The 19,196-nt window shown below is 42.1% G+C and overlaps 1 protein-coding gene across 1 annotated transcript in view; it reads right to left on the reverse strand.

Moving 5' to 3' along the window:
• Positions 1 to 19,196, reverse strand: part of LOC137645944 (BTB/POZ domain-containing protein KCTD9-like) — a 131,717-nt gene that overhangs the window by 16,792 nt on the left and 95,729 nt on the right. Inside the window, exons 5-7 of the mRNA XM_068379016.1 lie at positions 10,069 to 10,220; positions 1,889 to 2,112; positions 1,566 to 1,761 (exon numbers count right to left, since the gene is read on the reverse strand). Coding sequence (XP_068235117.1) covers positions 1,566 to 1,761; positions 1,889 to 2,112; positions 10,069 to 10,220 — 572 coding nt within the window. The remainder of the gene's footprint in view (positions 1 to 1,565; positions 1,762 to 1,888; positions 2,113 to 10,068; positions 10,221 to 19,196) is intronic.

Genomic DNA, 19,196 nt, shown 5'->3' on the forward strand with positions numbered 1-19,196 from the left:
GAAGAGAGCTAAACTTCGCATAGTTACTGTTTACTCATACAGTAGTGAGAAGGGACATATTATTGCATAGAGAGATCTACACTGGTCTCTCTGAACTTGTGTGCTATGAAACAAGTCCCAAATGGGCGATTGGGGTATTAAGTACTTAGGATGGAAAGTATGCTAAACACCCTCTAAAGTTGGCAAGTGTTAAGTTACGCACATATGTATTAGTGTACACTGAACTCATTTAATTGTATGTTGTGGTAAGAGATGGTTCTACCATGTAGCTGTAGTTGGACGATAAACTCCCTCAACTGTTCGTTGTAGCGAGAGATGGTTCTAGCGCATAGCTGTGTGAGTGCTCCAAGCTCCTTGCCCCGTAACTTCACTGGGTGAGAAGTTAAGCATGCTACCGCCTTGCTCTGAAGAGTAAGAACAGGGCATGGACAAATCCAATTCCCTCCAGAGGAATCCCACGAGGGGGAAACCACTCAAGCGAAGGCAGTCTCTCCCGTAGACGGGAAAGGCTAATTCCTGTTGCCGCTATGGGAAATTCTCCCTGCTAGCGGAAAGATTGCTGGACAGCAGCTGGTGGAAGTTAACTCTCCCTTGGAAGGGAAAGTTGTCCATCAACTGGAGGCATACCTCCGGGCAGCGCTCGCTGCTTCCCATCAATGAGCAGAGCTCAAGTTGAAGGTTAGCATCAAGTGGTGCTTGTAAAACATAGCCAAAGATAGTTTCTGAGTTCCCCTGGAGAATTCCTCCCTGACTGGAAGCCCCAAAGGGACTCAGTCTACCTCCATTCTCATTCCTATGCTGAAGCTATAGGGACGAAGGTAAACAGAAGTAAATAGTGTTAAAGTAAACCATAACACTTAAGGAAAACAATTCTGTAAGAAGTAAAAGATAAATTAAAAATTTTAGGCCATTTGGTTCTTTATTATAGTTGTTAATCAGCCTAAAACAGAGGAGAACTGATAATGTCTGCTCTCCTCCAAGCCAAAATAAAGTGGCTTGTGTTGGTCTAACCCCCCTAACTAGCAGAGGGTAGTAGCATCTCACTAAAAGTTTTATGGCTAGTTTCAGCTATCGTTGATATATCTCTTAATTTTAAGGAGCTGAAAATTTTGTATTTGGTACCAGAACAAAGGACATTATAAAACACTAGGCGAGTCACGACAAATTGTACACTCTTTCAAGTTACAAATTCCAGTACACAAAAATGCTCCAATTATTTCTATAATTTCTTCCCTTCATGTGACTCAACAATGGGAATATCTTACTCTGTAATGTGACTAATGTTTGTTTCCATGTGCATTACATCTGTTTTGGAAACATTTTAGTATCCTCATCACTACTAAAAATTTGTACCCCAATTTCCATTTCTCGGGTTAGATATGTAATGACCTCATTTAACAACTTTTTTTCTTTAATTTGTCTATTTTTTGTCTTCATATGACTTTCAATAGTTATCAAGACCTTACCTAATATCTACCTTTCAACACAAAATCGGTCATCAGAATAACTGTTATTACTGCACTTGAAAATAGAATTATGGAATCATGACTATAATCTAATTTTACCTTCACAATATGATCTTGTCCCTGCTGGATCTTCAAAGTTACATGAGCGAAGATTAGCATTCTCTAAGTTTGCACATAAGAGACGCACATTGAGAAGTTGTGCTCCTTCCAAATTAGCACCACGGAGATTAGCCCGTTCAAGACAGCAGCCATTCATATTTGCTCCAGATAGATTACAATGAGAAAGGTCTGCAAACTATAAAAGAACATCTTTAAAGTTATAAAATTACATCAAAGATCAGTGGAAAATACTGTATATCACAAAAGCCAAGTATATTTGAATATTTTTGCCCAATTAAAGCAGCATGAATAAAAATACATACTTTAAAGTTAATGTTCCTGAGGTCTAACTTTGACAAATCTGCACCCTGCAGGTTAACCCCTTGAAAACGTAGTTCATCCCGATGATGTGTGGTCAAGAGGGCTTTCACTATGTCTCTTCTAGTCAATGGCTCAAGTTCTCGTTTGTAGTCTCTTGAATTGATTAAATCTTCTAAAACAGGTACTGCTGTGGTTAAGCCAAAGAACTTTGCTTCTTCTAACACACCTACAGAGAGAGAATTGAAGCAATATTAGCAAGAATAATCAATATTTTCTTAACGTTGTCAACAAAATAATTATTATTTCAGTTAGATGCTGATACCACTGAGTCACTCTGCCATAGTTTCATAAGGGTTGTTAAAAGGATTTGTTACTGATCAAATAGTAAAACTTGGAGCAAAGTAGATTACAAGACACATGACAAATTCAGAGATAATTTGTATTTTTCCCTAATACAAAACTAATACCTTCGGCAAAGCTGGAAGGTAGCCATTAGACTATAAGTGCAAGATGGCAACCTTGCCTAACCACGTCAGTGGGTAGGCAGGGGTAGCAGGGGGTACCTAGCAGCCTATATGTACTCTCATAGCTGTGAGCTACATCACTTTTTGATAGCAGGCAGGACTTACTGGGGGACAAGTGATGGCGGGACAATTTATATAAATAACTACAGGTTTGTATTACAGTAGTTATGGAATAATACAAATTATCTCAGAATTTGTTATTTGTTCCCATATTAACAAACCTTCCGTTATTTATGTATGGTAGATGACTCACTATTAGGAGGGCAGAAGTCCTATTTCAGGCATGGACATTAACCCAGGTTTACAAAGTACAGTATATGACTGTGGTCTAGGGAAAACCTTGATACCTTGCTAACAATATAGAGTGAGTATGATAGCGTCCTGATCACTTCAATTGTCGTGGGAGAAATCATAAGAACGTCTATGGAAGTACATTCTGAGTTTTTGGGCTCAGCCATGTCGTCCTGATGGAAGGTTCCTTAAGGTAGCTTTCTAAGGGATGTTTTGCTACAGTGATACTCCCAGAGAATTAACCATAGGTCTCCAGAATTCTAACTCCTAGTGCAAGTATCCTTAATATATCTTTAAGGATATCGCATAATATCAGGGGACGTATTTTTTTATACGACACATAGCAATCTTCACCCCGAATAGATTTTACTCTTTGAGGGGGAAGAGTGGCGAACGAAGGGGAGCCGTTATCAAGGTACCTGGTGGACCCCCTCCCTGTACAACTACGGCCCATTATTCCTTTGAACGTAGCATTTAAGCTAAGTGTGCTCCTACGTTTCTCTCGGTCTTGTTACTGTTTTCTGGAATATTATCATGCAATCTCCAGCATTTTCAGCCTCTGGAAATTTGAGTATTTAATCTTTCCTGTGTATAATTTACAGCTCCCTTCTCGCAGTTAAATTAACATAATTTAGATGTGTTAAGTGGAGCACTGCCATCTCCGGGGGCGGTCATTTTGAGACCGCTGTCGGACATCATAAATGCAATTATTTAGTTAGTAGTGTGACGTTCCTGGTATTTAGCTATACAGAACTTTTCTAGCTGGTTAGGCAAAATTATACTAGTAAAGATTGCATATACATATATAATATTTCCTCTTCCAAAAAATAATGTTTCTTTCGTATACGATAGGACCTCGGTGGTATCACTTGTAGCTGCGGTCCCCACTTGAGTTAGGCCAGTCTAACCCGTTTGGAATACGTTAGTAATGTTAATCCCATTGTTTAACCTCTAGTATTGTTTCTATTAATTTGGTTGGGGATATTTATATCCCCTAGAATTATTGGTATAATTCGATACATTTCTCTTTTAGAGAAAAGAGGATAAACCCTTCTTCCCCCCTGAACGCCGCCATCCCAAGCGGCAACCCTATCTTCCGTCATCGCCAACAAGTAGTTAACTACGCCTTGACTTGGATAGTTTTTTACCGTCGATCTTCTTTGCCGCTGAGTATCCCGGCTCTGAAGTATGACAGTAACTCAGGGTGTATAGTCTTGCAGCCGTCAATGTCATCGACAGGGGAATCATGATTCCTCTGCCGCCCATGACGTTGTCGGCAAAGGAAGCTATGCTTCCTTAGTTTACAACCGGTTTACAACCGAAATTAGGCAGCATACTTGCCGCTGCCTTTCTCCCTTGTAGACTATAAGACATGTCTTATAACCGACAATGTCACCGACAGGGGAATTCTTATTCCCCTGCCGTCCACAACGACGTCGACACAGGAAGCCATGCTTCCTAGAATTACAGCCGGAAGTGGACGGCATACTTGCTGTCACCTTTCTCCCCCTGTAAACTATAAGACCCTTTTCCCTCCCCCATCTGTCCTTTAGTGTCGGCCTACCCGTCACAAATTTCCTTTGGCCGGTATTCTACAATCATCCCTGCTTGCCGGGGTGACTGAGTTACCGGCCGGGTTCCTACAAGCAGCGGTTAGGTTACTGCCTCGACCAGCTCCCTCTTATGTCCTTCCCTAACGGAAGTGAATGCTCCGAGGGGAAAGGCTGAGCCGGCCCTGATGGCTGGCAGTGGGAAACCCATTATACTGTTGAGAATTCTTCAGTCCTCTCTTGGACTGCCATCCACAAAACCTTGCAACCGGCAGTAGAGCCGGCAGCAGAAATTGTGGCTGGATGGAAGCTAGAATCAAATGCATTCCTCCCCTTCCATTAGAACTCTCATTCTGGGAAGGAGGCAGTAGGCGGCAGTAGCCCCCTACACTTCCAATTATTGTACTAAACTATAATAATATGGAATTCTCCTTTCCATTCTTTCTCTCTCCCTATCAGTAAGTGCCGTCAGGCACTAGCCTAACCCCGGTAGTATACCGGTAAAACTACAGTATATGACAATACAGTAGCCAGTATTTCTGCAGTATAATAATACAGCAGTTAGAAAACTAAAGTATACAATGATACAGTAGTACAAGTAATTCTAAAATACTCTGTGTATCCTTTCACAGTCTATTGTTGGGACCGAATAAAATGTTGAGGTGAAGTATTCCTTCAACACCCTGATGAATCCTTGGATCATCATGACTTTTATAAATCACCATTCAGTATTAATATTCTACAAGTGGAGGAGTTAGTGTAAATATTCACTGACTACAGCTCTACTTACGGGAGTTATTCCACTCTGTATTTTCCCTCATAGGGAAATTAAAATATTAATATTGACAGAGGTCACAGCAATTGCCTGGAGAGGAAACACAGATATGTGTCTTTCCTATTCCCTTTTTAGCTTACTATCCTAAGCTATTAAATATAATAGTAAGCAATACCATTTTTAAATATATGCACTTATATCAATGATATAAATAACCCTATACTGTACTCATTTCACCTTTTCTTTTCTTACAGGAGGAGGCAACGGTGAAGTGTGCAGTAATTTTCTGCAACCACAAGAGTAAGGACTTTTGTGGGCATACGATGTACAGGTCTCATGGCCCCTGCTGCATCGTATCTGGATCCCTGAGGTATTGGGACCTGAAGGGTTGCTCCATCTGCTCGGCCCTGATGACCGAAGGATTTGGAGAAGATATCCCTGACACTACAGAGTCTAGGAATACAGCAAAAGAAACTCTTCGGAGGTGGGTAAGAGGGTTCCAGAAGAACTCTCCGGGACCTTACCTACCTAATGAAGCTTTGAGGTACCTTCTGTTCCCTAAGGCCCAATCCAGCGTGGTTGTGCCCCAAGTACAGGTCAAGCCTCCCTTCATCCAACTGACAGTGGATGCAGATATTAATAAGGCACTGGAAGGCATGGACATCCACCAGGAAAGGATGTCGGAGGTGTCTATCGACACCGAAAAGGACCTTCTACAAGAAGACCCTGAAGATGTGGTTCAACCACCTACGGAGGAAGATGGATCCGTGTCGACGGTAACTGAGGACCCTAAGTTTTCCGTGACAGCATATCAACCTGTGCCATCAACCTCTTCAGCCCCAACTCCCCATCCGGATCCGCTGAATGCCAAGAGCAAAGCACTCCTATAGTCGATTCAGCAGATGATGGCAGTGTTCTGTAAGGAACAGCAGGAGATTAAGCAAGATCTCAAAGAGACGAAGAAAGAGGTAAGAGAAGTGAAACGCCCTGGTGTTTCCAGAGGCTTTACTAAGCTTCTTAGGGTTTCTGATTTACCTCACTGCTCCGAAACCAACCCCTGGAGGTACACAGAGCATATGCCCATGATGAATGGGAAGCTCTATATCTCCGAGAAGTTGGGGGCCAAACCCCTTAAAGATCTTCAATTCTGGCCTAGCCTTTCGGCATACCCAGATTGTTACGTGAGACTGCGGAATGAACCAGCATCCCGTGAGGAGACGGAACCAAAGGAAGTCATCGTCTTCAAGCATGACAAGGCACATGCTATTCTGTCCAAGACCCTAAAGGGAGCCGGATACACAAACTCCAAAGTCTCAGCATTGAGCAAGAGGCATCCTACCTTCATTGCTCCTTCCTCCAGAGCTTTCCCCTTCTCGGTGAAAGCTCTTGACTGTGTCATGAGAGCAGTCGATGCGGGCAAACCATGCCCAGTGCTAGAAGAATGTAGACCACTATCTCTAGCCATGCCTACCTGCGAAGAAAAGTGGAATGAGGTACATCTAACCTTCTCCATCTCTAAACTGGATCCGGAGATAGCAGGTCAGCAGTTCAATGAGAACCTTCCAAACTGCCGGAGCATCTTTTGAGAAGGGAACAGGAGACAAAAGAGAGACTAACCACTTCTTTGTCTCTTCAGAACTGCATGGAAATGTGTGCAGGCTTTACCAATGCCCCAGATATGTACATGGTCTTAGCCAAGTCTCACATGGGTACCCTTGTGAAGGACTTGTATGCATTCGTCAGGTCCAGGAGGGCCTGTAGAGAGCATGTGTTTGCCGCAGCATCGGTCAAACACGAACCCAGGAAGCTGATCACTTCAAGTATCTGGGGCAAGGACCTCTTTCCACAAGATGTGGTTCAGGAAGTCATCGCCAAAGCCGCCAAGGAGAATAGGAACCTTCTCCAGAAGTGGGACCACGTCTTCCAAGAGGAAATCATCCTCAGATGCTGGTCCCCAACCTGAAAACAGGAAGACAAAGAAACCACGTAGACATGCACAACTTCCAACCGTGACCATGGCCACAGTGCCTCAAATGGTAGCTCAGCCGCAAACCACCTTTCAGATGATACCCCAACAGCTAGTAGCTCAATCGCTTGTGTTTAATCCAGGCTTTGAGAGGCACACAACTACCTTTTGCACCCACAAAGGTAGAGGCTTAAAAAGAGGTTCCTCAAGAAACCCCTCAAGGGGTAGAGGAGGACGCAGTCACGGAAATAGATCCTCAGGAACATCTCAGCAATGAGAGACTCCAGATAGGAGCGAGACTTCCACTTTCAGAGTCGTTGGACCTTCGATCCCTGGGCCCACAGCCTAATCAAGAATGGACTCGGTTGGAAATGGAACAAAATTCAACCCCCTTTTCCTCAATTCTTCCAACACTCCACCCCCTCATTGGAAGAATATACCTCAGAACTCTTGAGTAAAAAGGTAATAAGGAAAACGAAGTCCATCAAATTCCAGGGAAGGCTATTTTGTGTTCCCAAGAAGGACTAGGACAAACTCAAAGTCATTCTAGACTTGTCTCCCCTCAACAAGTTCATCAAGAACAACAAGTTCCGGACGCTTACCTTACAACACATAAGGACCCTTCTACCAAAAACGGGCGTACACAGTCTCAATAGACCTGGCAGATGCTTACTGGCACCTACCAGGCAGCTGGCCCCTCTCCTCCTACCTAGGATTCAGGCTACAGAAGACAAAGTATGCCTTCACAGTCATGCCCTTTGGGCTAAACATAGCCCCAAGGATATTCATGAAACTTGCGGATACAATCGCCCAACAACTACGCTTAGAAGGAATTCAAGTAGTGGCATACCTGGACGATTGGCTGGTGTGGGCAGCATCCAAGACAGACACAAGTAGCCACAAAGGTGATCCAGTTCCTGGAACACCTAGGCTTCAAGATCAACCGCAAGAAGTCTCGCCTTTCTCCAGCTCAGAAGGTTCAATGGTTAGGAATCCATTGGAACTTACAGTCACACCGTCTCTCCATTCCACCAAAGAAGAGGAGAGAGATAGCGGGATCTGTCAAGAGACTACTGAAACTCAAGAAGATTTCAAGACGCCAACAGGAAAGAGTACTGGGTTCTCTCCAGTTTGCAGCAATGACAAACCCAGTGCTAAAAGCACAATTAAAGGATGCGTCAGGAGTCTGGAGAAGATACGCACCAAACGCTCGGAGAGATCAACAAAGATTGACACCGACCCTATTGCGCACGCTTCTAAGGCCGTGGTCAACAGTTAAGAGCCTAACACGAACAATTCCCTTACAACCACCTCAACCATCAGTGGTAATACACACAGATGCCTCCCTGGAAGGATGGGGAGGCCATTCCCAACAAAGGAAAGTGCAGGGGAATTGGTTGCACCAGTTCAAAACCTTTCACATCAACATCTTGGAGGCTATGGCAGTCTTCCTAACGTTGAAGAAACTATCCCCTCGCAGATCAGTCCACATCAGACTGGTCTTGGACAACGAGGTGATAGTAAAATGTATAAACTGACAAGGCTTGAGATCACCTCACATAAATCACGTGATGCTAGCCATCTTCCGCCTGGCAAGGAAGAGGAGATGGCACTTATCAGCAATTCACCTGCAAGGGTTCCGCAATGTGACGGCGGATGCTCTATCCAGGCGAAAGCCGATAGAGACAGAATGGTCCCTAGACGCAGACTCATTCTCCTACATTTTGGAAAAAGTCCCGGAACTGCAGATCGACCTCTTCGCAACGAGCAACAACAAGAAACTACATCAATATGTAGCCCCTTACAAGGACCCTCAAGCAGAAGCGACAGACGCCATGTCTCTCGACTGGAACAGATGGAATCAAATCTATCTGTTCCCACCAACCAATCTCCAGCTGAAGGTCCTCAACGAGCTAAGATCCTTCAGAGAAACAGGCTAACTATCTGAACGTCCAAATAGCCTAAATAAATGTCCATAACTATGTCAAAACACTGTATAAGATGTCTAGAAACAAGCAAATGAGACCAAAATTAGTATGAGGAACTAATTGAAAGTTGCACATAACAAAGGGATCAGGAGGTAGCGACACCAAAATGGCCGCCAAGGGAAGGCATCATACAAAGCGGCTGAGACTAAAATCAACAAGATTATTAATTTAACTTGTGTCGCTACCTAGAATTATCAAAACAGACAATTATAATACTCAACTTGGGAGCAAGGATCTCCAAAACATCTGACATCTTCAAAAACACTGAAACACAAAGCTATGAAAACAACACATCTGAATCTCACTGGTGCTAGAAAGGAATGGGGGAAGAAGCGTGGGAAGTGGTAGGGGTGGGGGGAGGGTAGTCGTAGTAGAGGGCAGTAGTCGGATGTAGAACGGCACCTCGTAGTACCAGGGGATATTGAGGAAGGAGAGGACTAACTGGTGAGGACCTCTGGTCGTGGTTCTAACACGCCTCAGTTATTATACCGACACTCAATTAGAGTCAGCGAGCTGGGTTTATTCCTGGCATTCCATGCAACTTTTTTCTCTGGTATATTTAGCAGTATTTATACAGTACCTTAGAAATGGTGCTATAAGGAGCATTTCACGGAGCGACACAGGTCGAGCCCAGAAATAATAATAATAATAATAATAATAATAATAATAATAATAATAATAATAATAATAATAATAATAATAATAATAATAATAATAATGCAAGCATGAATATGATGGGGCATGAATATGATGGGGCATACACACAGGTGGCAAAAGTTCTTCCCTTGTTCAGAGATTCCAATGTATTTCACATGTTATAATTCAGCATTCACCTAAAGTATCTCATCTGCTTTAAATGTTAAAAAATCAGATAAATAAGAGATTTATTTGACACATGGACAAAGTATCATCACTGAAAATTTTTTCTAACCATGTAGAGGATATTTGATAAAAGCAGAAAGGTTAAAATTCAGGATTTACCAAAGCCCAAATCTTAAAAATTCGTGCTCAAAACCTTTTAAAAATTATTACCATAAATAGAAAGTAGAGCTGTATATGAATGCTAAAAGAAATGCAATATTCTTTACCTTCTGGATTTATTCCTGGATCTAAGATTAAAGTTCCATTTCGAAGAAAATTTAGCAAGGGCTCAAAATATGTATAAGAACGATCAATCAAATATGCTCCATGTGCATCTCGGTTGCTTGGTGGTATGCAGCAATCTTCACAATCAAACATTCTGTGAAAAGAAAAACATTGTTATGTTACAAATAAAAAAGAATGAACTTAAATACTACTATGAAGTTTTTGCTACATATCCATAGCTAACAGGGCTCCCGCAGTTTTCAAAATGCCAAATAAGCCTTCTCAGGTCTACAAAACATTCACAACTATTCCCTATTATTAAAACTCTTTAATTATGACTGCCCTATATCCACTGATATCTAAAATAGATAACTTCTTATCCCTCCTGAGAAACTGAAGAAAGTTGGTGATCCAAAGAAAACTGGCAATAAGCAAGTTAACACCAGATTCACTAAAGCAATCACGAATTGTCCGTACCTTGCTTAGTGCAGACTGGAAATCAGGGTTCTGCAAAAACTAAGTATTATTACAGCTGTTTCCTCAAATAACTTTCTACCTCAAAGACTGCTGGATAGTCTAAACAAATAAACCTAGGACTGTATACCAAAAAGGAGTGGAGATCTGTGAACCATTCCTGTTGTGGTCAAAGCGGGCTGATGAGTCATGAATACATCCTTGGAATTCTTTATTTAGCATTGCACAAGCCTAATGAGACTGAGTGGTGGTAAAGCATATACAGTACCCTCAAAACATTCCAAGAACGCTTATGACCGTCTATTCTCAAAGGTGCTTGGATGTGCAGAGATGAATATTGAGGCTTAGGCTTGTTGAAAATATATCAACAAGAGGGGTCCCTCAAATGCCATGTAGCCTTACAAATCCTCACAGGCAGGGATCCCTCTGAAGATATAAATTTCTTCACTCAAGTGAGACTGCTTCAGCGGGCAGCGGGTTTCCATTTAAATGAAAAATCTAAAAGTGACTTTCATGTTGAATGCCTATAACAATGAAGATGTTTAGGGCTTGATTACAAAGTGACAGACATTGTTGCTACCTTGGAGTGACATTTCTGACCATAGTAGTACACTAGTTGATGTGTGAACATGCAAGTGCACACTCACGCAGGAGAGTAAACGAGCAAAGTAGCACGGTAGTGAGCACGTGCCTACAAACAGATAACAACACTCACAAAGGAGCCTGTACGAAAACAAGTTATACAGTCTTTCCCATAAGGAGATAAATGGTAAGAGTCACACGAACGCAACTCCAAACAATCGGTCTTCTAGAAATTTCTCTAAAATGGGGAAAAGAAGGGCAGAGTGCTTCAATCCTGACCGGCAGTGAGTGAAGAGATAAAGTTGTGTGACTTACTGGCCAACAGAGACGACACTCCGAGGAAAGAGATAACAAGAAGTGTACCTACCCTTCAACTCAGTGGTAGCAACACTTCTCATTCACGAGGGAATACTTAACAGGAATACAATAAAAAAGGAACAAGAAAGTGTATAGTGACAACTGACACGTGTCAGTCCACGAGAGTTATCAAGAAAACTGAAAACCTTTCTTACAATGAACTGCCAACAATTATCTAAAAAAAAAAAATTAAAATAGTCAGTAACTATTCAGTGTGTCCTAGCGGGGATGCGGCGCTTCCCCGCCTCACGCTAGTAACTACTGGCACCTCATTTTACTCCTGTTAAGAGAATCTAAGTTACATTTTTATTTTCTCTACATATATTGTTTTAGTTATCTTTATTGTTAAGTTTATTTTCCAAGAATAATGAGACCTTTTTATTGATATTAATTCTTATTTTGTCTGGAGATACTGATCAGAATCCAGGACCAGAGCATTTTACACTTTGCCAATGTTGTCTAATTATTGCAATATTCATGGACTGCATTGCAATATTAGAAACCTTACAGTTGCCTCCAGGCAGTATATTTTATTACGCTCTCAAACGGAGCTGCCTATTCCAGGTTTCAAGAAACCAATATTTTCTAAACGGGACACTATTCCTGGGCAAGGGGTATGACGGCTTATGTTAGGGCTGAGTACCCTGCTTCTCATAAGTCCTGCTATGAATATGGATGTCATGAGATTCATGTCATAAAAGTTTGTGGCAGGCACAACAACTTTTATTCGTGTTCATTCTATTGGATTCTATTTTTGAAAGCCTTCCTACCACTGTGGCTAAAATACAAGATAATAAAAAGGTCTCTTTTGTGCTTGTTGGTGATTTCAATGCTCACCATAGAGACTGATTAAATTCTATTCTCCTACATATTGACATGGTTCAAGACCTTTAGACTGCCTTTGTATCAGACTGTAAGCAAATCATATGCGAGGCTACTCACAAATCTGTTAATTACTGTACTTGGACCTGATATACACTGACTCCTCTGCTGTTATAACGAGCAAAGTTGGTCATGCACTTTGGACTTCTGATCATGCCTTGGTTTCATTAGTAATCACAACTGAGCAGCCTGTCCCTTGAAGATAATGTAAATATAAAATCTCAAGCAGACTAGAATGGCATTTTTAAGAGATCGCTTACATTTGAATTGGTCACAACTGTATAAAGAGGCTGAGTCTGTTGTTCTCTTGAATGAAAGTCTGGTCAGCATAAATGATAAATGTATCCATTCTTGTGTGTTGAACTACCAAGTGAAGGATAAACCCTGGTTCATTCATTGACAATTATAAATGCACTTACTTGGGAAAACGGGAATATTTAACTTGCAACAACTATACTCAAGTAAGAGTTGTTGCCAAGAGAGTTTATGCTTCAACTGAAAAGGAATACAATATGACTTTTAAAAAAAAAACCATTTCTGGTACAACCTAGGAGCATAAATGGTAGGTAATCCTTAAATCTGCACTCTTTGTGGACTTTTAATGGTTCCTCCTCTGCTTATTCCAGATGGCTCTATCACTACTGTCCAAAGGAAAAGAAACTAGATCTTGCTCATTCCTGTTTTCCTAAAGCTAAACTAACTACAGTCAGCCCCACTTTTCAAAAGCTCATTCTTCGCAATTTCACTCATTTGCAACAAAGAGAAACGTATCCTATTAAATAAAAATCAAATATTCACAAGAAGCACTCTCACGCTGTGGTGATTTCAAACAGGCCGCGCTCCTTTGCACTAGGTTCCCTTTGCAGCACTTTCCTCTCCACGCAGCACAACATCCCATCTCATGCTGACTCATCACTCAGCCTCAGTCTTGCATTCTCTCTCCCTGCGTGTGCATATCCCACTTCAGTCCTTTTTGAGCAGAATCCCATTTTCATGTAAAAAAGTGATGTATTTGTATACAGTAGTACATACTATACTCCTAGATATTTTTTATATTTATGGGATAATGTACTGTAGATGTGTGATTCACTACAGTACTAGGCAAGAGTTGCATCATGCTTCAAGACTGCTGGGTAGAACTTCGTACAAAAATGGTTAGTGGTTGTTCTATAAAACATGTACATTTAGTTAATCTTAAATGCATAATTAGTTCGTTTATTAATTATGTACTGTACTCTACAAAATGTAAATGTAGGCTGCTTGTGCAGACAGTTGCCAAATAGTGCGAGTCGTCCAAACGAAAACAGTGAACACATACAGTACAGTTAAGCTGTATTGTAATGATAGTACTATACATATATTACAGTAATATGCATGACAGTATCAGCGAATGTTATATTAGATAGGTACAAAAATGTTTTGTTGTTATAAGCGCATGATGACTACTGTAGTGTTAGGTACTGTACTGCAGCCTTACCGTGTGCACATATACTATACACTTCCTGACACGTCTTCATTTGATTACAAAATACTTATACTGATGAAAACCAAAGTAAAACAATATCAGGTAGTGCCCGCACATAAGAAATGGACAGTGAGTTTTTAGGTTAGGAGTTATCCCACCCTAGGGCAGCAAGTATTCGCGAATTCGCTCTTCGCGCCTGTTTCTGTTACCTAACCCTCGCGAAGAGTGGGGCTGACTGCAGTTCAACTTTTTGGTCTCATGCTATAAAAAACTCTCACTGAACCTAAATGCCTATGATGGTGTAGACTCAAAGGGTACCTTTCCTATGTTTTTTTTTTATAAAGACAGCTGATTTCTTAGCTCTTAAGTTGTCTATTATTTTTTGTAAAGTTAGCAAGATGACATTCATTTTGCACTTGTTGGAGAATTAATAATGTTACTCAATTGGGTAAATGTGTTTGTGGTAGCTCTAGCCATGCTGATTACCACCCAATTTCCATATTTCATATTATTTAAAGTTAAACATCTTTTGACAAAATATCTAAATAAGTATGCTGAAAGGAATCATCTGTGCCCTAATTTGCAGTATGGCTTTGGCAAAAGCCTTGGAACTTGTGACACCCTTCTCACAAGTTCCAATACTGTTCAGAAATTCCTTGATTGTGGTCAGGAAATTTATGATTGGCCTTGATTTTAGTGCTGCCTTTAACTGTGTTAATTATTAGGCCCCTGTTTTCAAACACAAACAGTTGAGAGTAAGGGGATCTTTTCTATCATTACTGAATTTTAAAGTAATAGATTCCAATGAGTTGCTGTTGATAGGTATCACAGTGAGCCTAGGAATGTTATATTTCTGTACCTAAGGGTAATGTTCATGGTCCGTTACTTTTCATGCTATTTACGCATGATATGTAGTTTGAGCTAGAAAAGAAGCTCGCTGCATATGCAGATGATGCTACTCTCTTTGCATCAATTGCAACTCCTGAATGTAGACCTATGGTTGCATAATCCCTTAAGGGGAGTGATTCAGTCCCATTAAAAGATGTTAATTATGGTAATTTCAAACTCAATCTACTTTTTGTCTCTCATTTTTCTTCATCTTTTAAAAACTATTTTAAAGATAATTCTTTTAACAAAAATATCATAAATCAGGTTTTTATTACCTATCATCATTTTCTTATGTATACTTTTTCTCCAAACTTATTGGTAATAATAGTAAGGATTGCTATTTTTCATTTTGAAGTTTTCATCTTTTTCTAAAAATTATCTTTGTTTTTAGGGGATAAAATTTATCATTTCATGCTTGCATGGAAAATATTATTCTATAAACAAATAAGTAGTTTCAATTTTTCTCAGAAAACATGTTATTTTCATTAATAAAATAAATTTTTGAATATACTTACCCGGTGATCATATAGCTGCAACTCTGTTGCTCGACAGAAAAACCTACGGTCAAAATACGCCAGCGATCGCTATGCAGGTGGGGGTGTACATCAACAGCGCCATCTGTCGAGCAGGTACTTAGTACTCCAAGTCAACAAAGAACCAATTTTCTCCTCGGTCCACTGGGTCTCTATTGGGGAGGAAGGGAGGGTCCTTTAATATATGATCACCGGGTAAGTATATTCAAAAATTTATTTTATTAATGAAAATAACATTTTTCAATATTAAACTTAGCCGGTGATCATATAGCTGATTCACACCCAGGGGGGTGGGTAGAGACCAGCATTACATGTTTACATTATTATGAGCTAAGTATTTTGTATTTCATTTTAGCAGTTATTCAAAATAACAAACATAAAATAAATAAGTACCTGGTAAGGAAGTCGACTTGAACAATTACTCTGCCTTTTTAAGTACGTCTTCCTTATGGAGCCTCGCGATCCTCTTAGGATGCTGAGCGACCCCTAGGATCTGAAGTATCAAGGGTTGCAACCCATACAACAGGACCTCATCAAAACCTCTAATCTAGGCGCTTCTCAAGAAATGACTTTGACCACCCGCCAAATCAAGTAGGATGCGAAAGGCTTCTTAGCCTTCCGGACAACCCAAAAACAATAATAAAACATTTCAAGAGAAAGATTAAAAAGGTTATGGAATTAGGGAATTGTAGTGGTTGAGCCCTCACCCACTACTGCACTCGTTGCTACGAATGGTCCCAGAGTGTTGCAGTTCTCGTAAAGAGACTGGACATTCTTAAGATAAAAAGACGCGAACACTGATTTGCTTTTCCAATAGGTTGCGTCGATTATACTTTGCAGAGATCTATTTTGTTTAAAGGCCACGGAAGTTGCGACAGCTCTAACTTCGTGTGTCCTTACCTTCAGCAAAGCTTGGTCTTCCTCATTCAGATGGGAATGAGCTTCTCGTATTAACAGTCTGATAGAATGGGATAAAGCATTCTTTGACATAGGCAAAGATAGATTCTTAACTGAACACCATAAAGCTTCAGACGGGCCTCGTAAAGGTATTTAAATAGAACTTAAGAGCTCTTACAGGACATAAGACTCTTTCTAGTTCATTTCTAACCATACGATAAGTTTGGAATATCGAACGATATTGGTCAAGGCCGAGAAGGCAGCTCGTGTTTGGCTAGAAAACCAAGTTGTAGAACATGTAGCCGTTTCGGATGAGAATCCGATGTTCTTGCTGAAGGCATGAATCTCACTGACTCTTTTAGCTGTGGCTAAGCATATCAGGAAAAGAGTCTTTAAGGTGAGATCTTTCAGGGAGGCTGATTGTAGCGGTTCGAACCTGTCTGACATAAGGAATCTTAGTACCACGTCTAAATTCCAACCAGGTGTAACCAAACGACGCTCCTTCGTGGTCTCAAAAGACTTAAGGAGGTCCTGAAGATCTTTATTGTTGGAAAGATCTAAGCCTCTGTGACGGAAGACTGATGCCAACATGCTTCTGTAACCCTTGATAGTGGGAGCTGAAAGAGATCGTTCTTTCCTCAGATATAAGAGAAAGTCAGCTATTTGAGTTACAGAGGTACTGGTCGAGGATACGGATACTGACATGCACTAGTTTCGGAAGATTTCCCACTTCGATTGGTAGACTCTAAGGGTGGATGTTCTCCTTGCTCTAGCAATCGCTCTGGTTGCCTCCTTCGAAAAGCCTCTAGCTCTCGAGAGTCTTTCGATAGTCTGAAGGCAGTCAGACGAAGAGCGTGGAGGCCTTGGTGTACCTTCTTTACGTGTGGCTGACGTAGAAGGTCCACCCTTAGGGGAAGTGTTCTGGGAACGTCTACTAGCCATCGAAGTACCTCGGTGAGCCATTCTCTCGCGGGCCAGAGGGAAGCAACTAGCGTCAACCTTGTCCCTTCGTGAGAGGCGAACTTCTGCAGTACCTTGTTGACAATCTTGAACGGAGGGAATGCATATAGATCTAGATGTGACCAATCTAGTAGAAAGGCATCTATATGAACTGCTGCTGGGTCCGGGATTGGTGAGCAAAATATTGGGAGCCTCTTGGTCATCGAGGTTGCGAAGAGATCTATGGTTGGCTGGCCCAAGGTGGCCCAAAGTCTCTTGCATACATCCTTGTGGAGGGTCCATTCTGTTGGAATTATTTGTCCCTTCCGACTGAGACAATCTGCCATGACATTCAAGTTGCCTTGGATGAACCTCGTTGCTAGTGAAATGTCTAGACCTTTTGACCAGGTGAGGAGGTCCCTTGCGATCTCGTACAATGTCAGAGAGTAGGTCCCTCCTTGCTTGGAAATGTACGCCAAAGCCGTGGTGTTGTCCGAGTTCACCTCCACCACTTTGCCTTGAAGGAGAGACCTGAAGCTTTTCCAGGTCAGACGTACTGCCAGTAGCTCCTTGCAGTTGAAATGCATTGTCCTTTGACTCGAGTTCCATAATCCCGAGCATTCCCTACCGTCTTATGTCGCACCCCAGCCTACGTCCGATGCGTCCGAGAAGAGAACGTGGTTGGGAGTCTGAACAGTCAGGGGAAGACCCTCTCTAAGGTTGATAAAGTCCTTTCACCAAGTCAGACAAGACTTAATCTTTCCGGAAACCGGGATCGAGACCGCTTCTAGCGACTTGTCCTTTTTCCAGTGAAAAGCTAGATGGTATAGAAGAGGACGGAGGTGTAGTCTTCCTAGTGACACAAATTGATCCACGGATGACAGTGTCCCTACCAGACTCATCCACAGCCTGACTGGGCAGCGTTCCTTCTTCAGCATCTTCTGGATGGATAGCAGGGCTGGGGGTTGATCGTCTTGTTCAGCAACGTCCTCATCAGAGGGTTCCTCATCAGAAACTGATGAGGAAACGGCAACGGAGTGGGCAACGTCTGACTCACTGAATCCGGTCGCACTGGTGGAAGCGTGACGGAGCCGGACGCAATATCATGGCACTGCTGCACAGTCTGTGAACTGTCAACAACCATGGGTGCGCGAGGAAGTACAGCGTCAACCCGAAACTGTCTAGACTGTCTGGGTTGTGCAGTCAACACCCTACCGGGTTGCTGAGGTTGACGCACTGCGTCACAACAAGTCACCTCTGTTGGTTGTTGAACGTCTTCCTAGTGACACACTGAACGTCAACAACCACCTCCGAGCGTCGCTTAACGTCAACGTGCGACTGGCAACCCACACTGGGTCGCATCGGTGGAGGAACCACCTCAACTGGCAGACGCGAGTAGGATACCTCAGCGTCAACAGGGCGCACAACCAACCGGTTGGAAGGTTGTTGGCCAGAAGGTTCTTCTCCGCATTTAAGTCCTCTATCAAGGACACAAGCTTGGACTGCATGTCTTGCAGCAAAGCCCATTTAGGGTCTACGGGAGCAGGTGTGGCAACAGACGGGGTTAGCAACTGAGGCGGAACCATTTACCATCCCTGGAAGCCTTGTTATGTGTGACATAATAGTACAGCAAAACTTCAAATGCTCGACAAAAGTTGAGAAGTTGACCTGTAAACAACTTGGAGCGTCTCCTGGCTAGGCGCCAGGGCGAGTCTACCAGAATTGAGAAGTCTATCTGGGCAGAGGCATGAACTCCCAAGCCGAGAACTTCTCTCGTGTCCTATCAGACTCTCACTCTATAAGCCAGTTTAAAAGAAGGGAAATCAAAGGCTGTATCCCTAAAACTCCTCCTGGTGCAAAAACCAGTCGCCTAGCCAACGTAACGCTCTCTAGGAGAGCGAGAGAGCACTAGCTTAACAACAACGGCTTCGAAGTAGCTAGGCCTAGTGTAAGTTCTGACGTTTAGGCGAACGAGGAGCAGCAGTTACAAGATCCGGACGAAGATCCTTAAAAAAATCATCATGATTTAATTAAAGTCCATAGGAGGCTAAGCAGCTTAAGGCTCCTCTCCAAATGACAGAGTCCTCAAAGGAATATCAGTAGGAGGGAGAAC

Source organism: Palaemon carinicauda, chromosome 8 (genome assembly GCF_036898095.1).
Source record: "Palaemon carinicauda isolate YSFRI2023 chromosome 8, ASM3689809v2, whole genome shotgun sequence".
Lineage (NCBI taxonomy): Eukaryota > Metazoa > Arthropoda > Malacostraca > Decapoda > Palaemonidae > Palaemon > Palaemon carinicauda.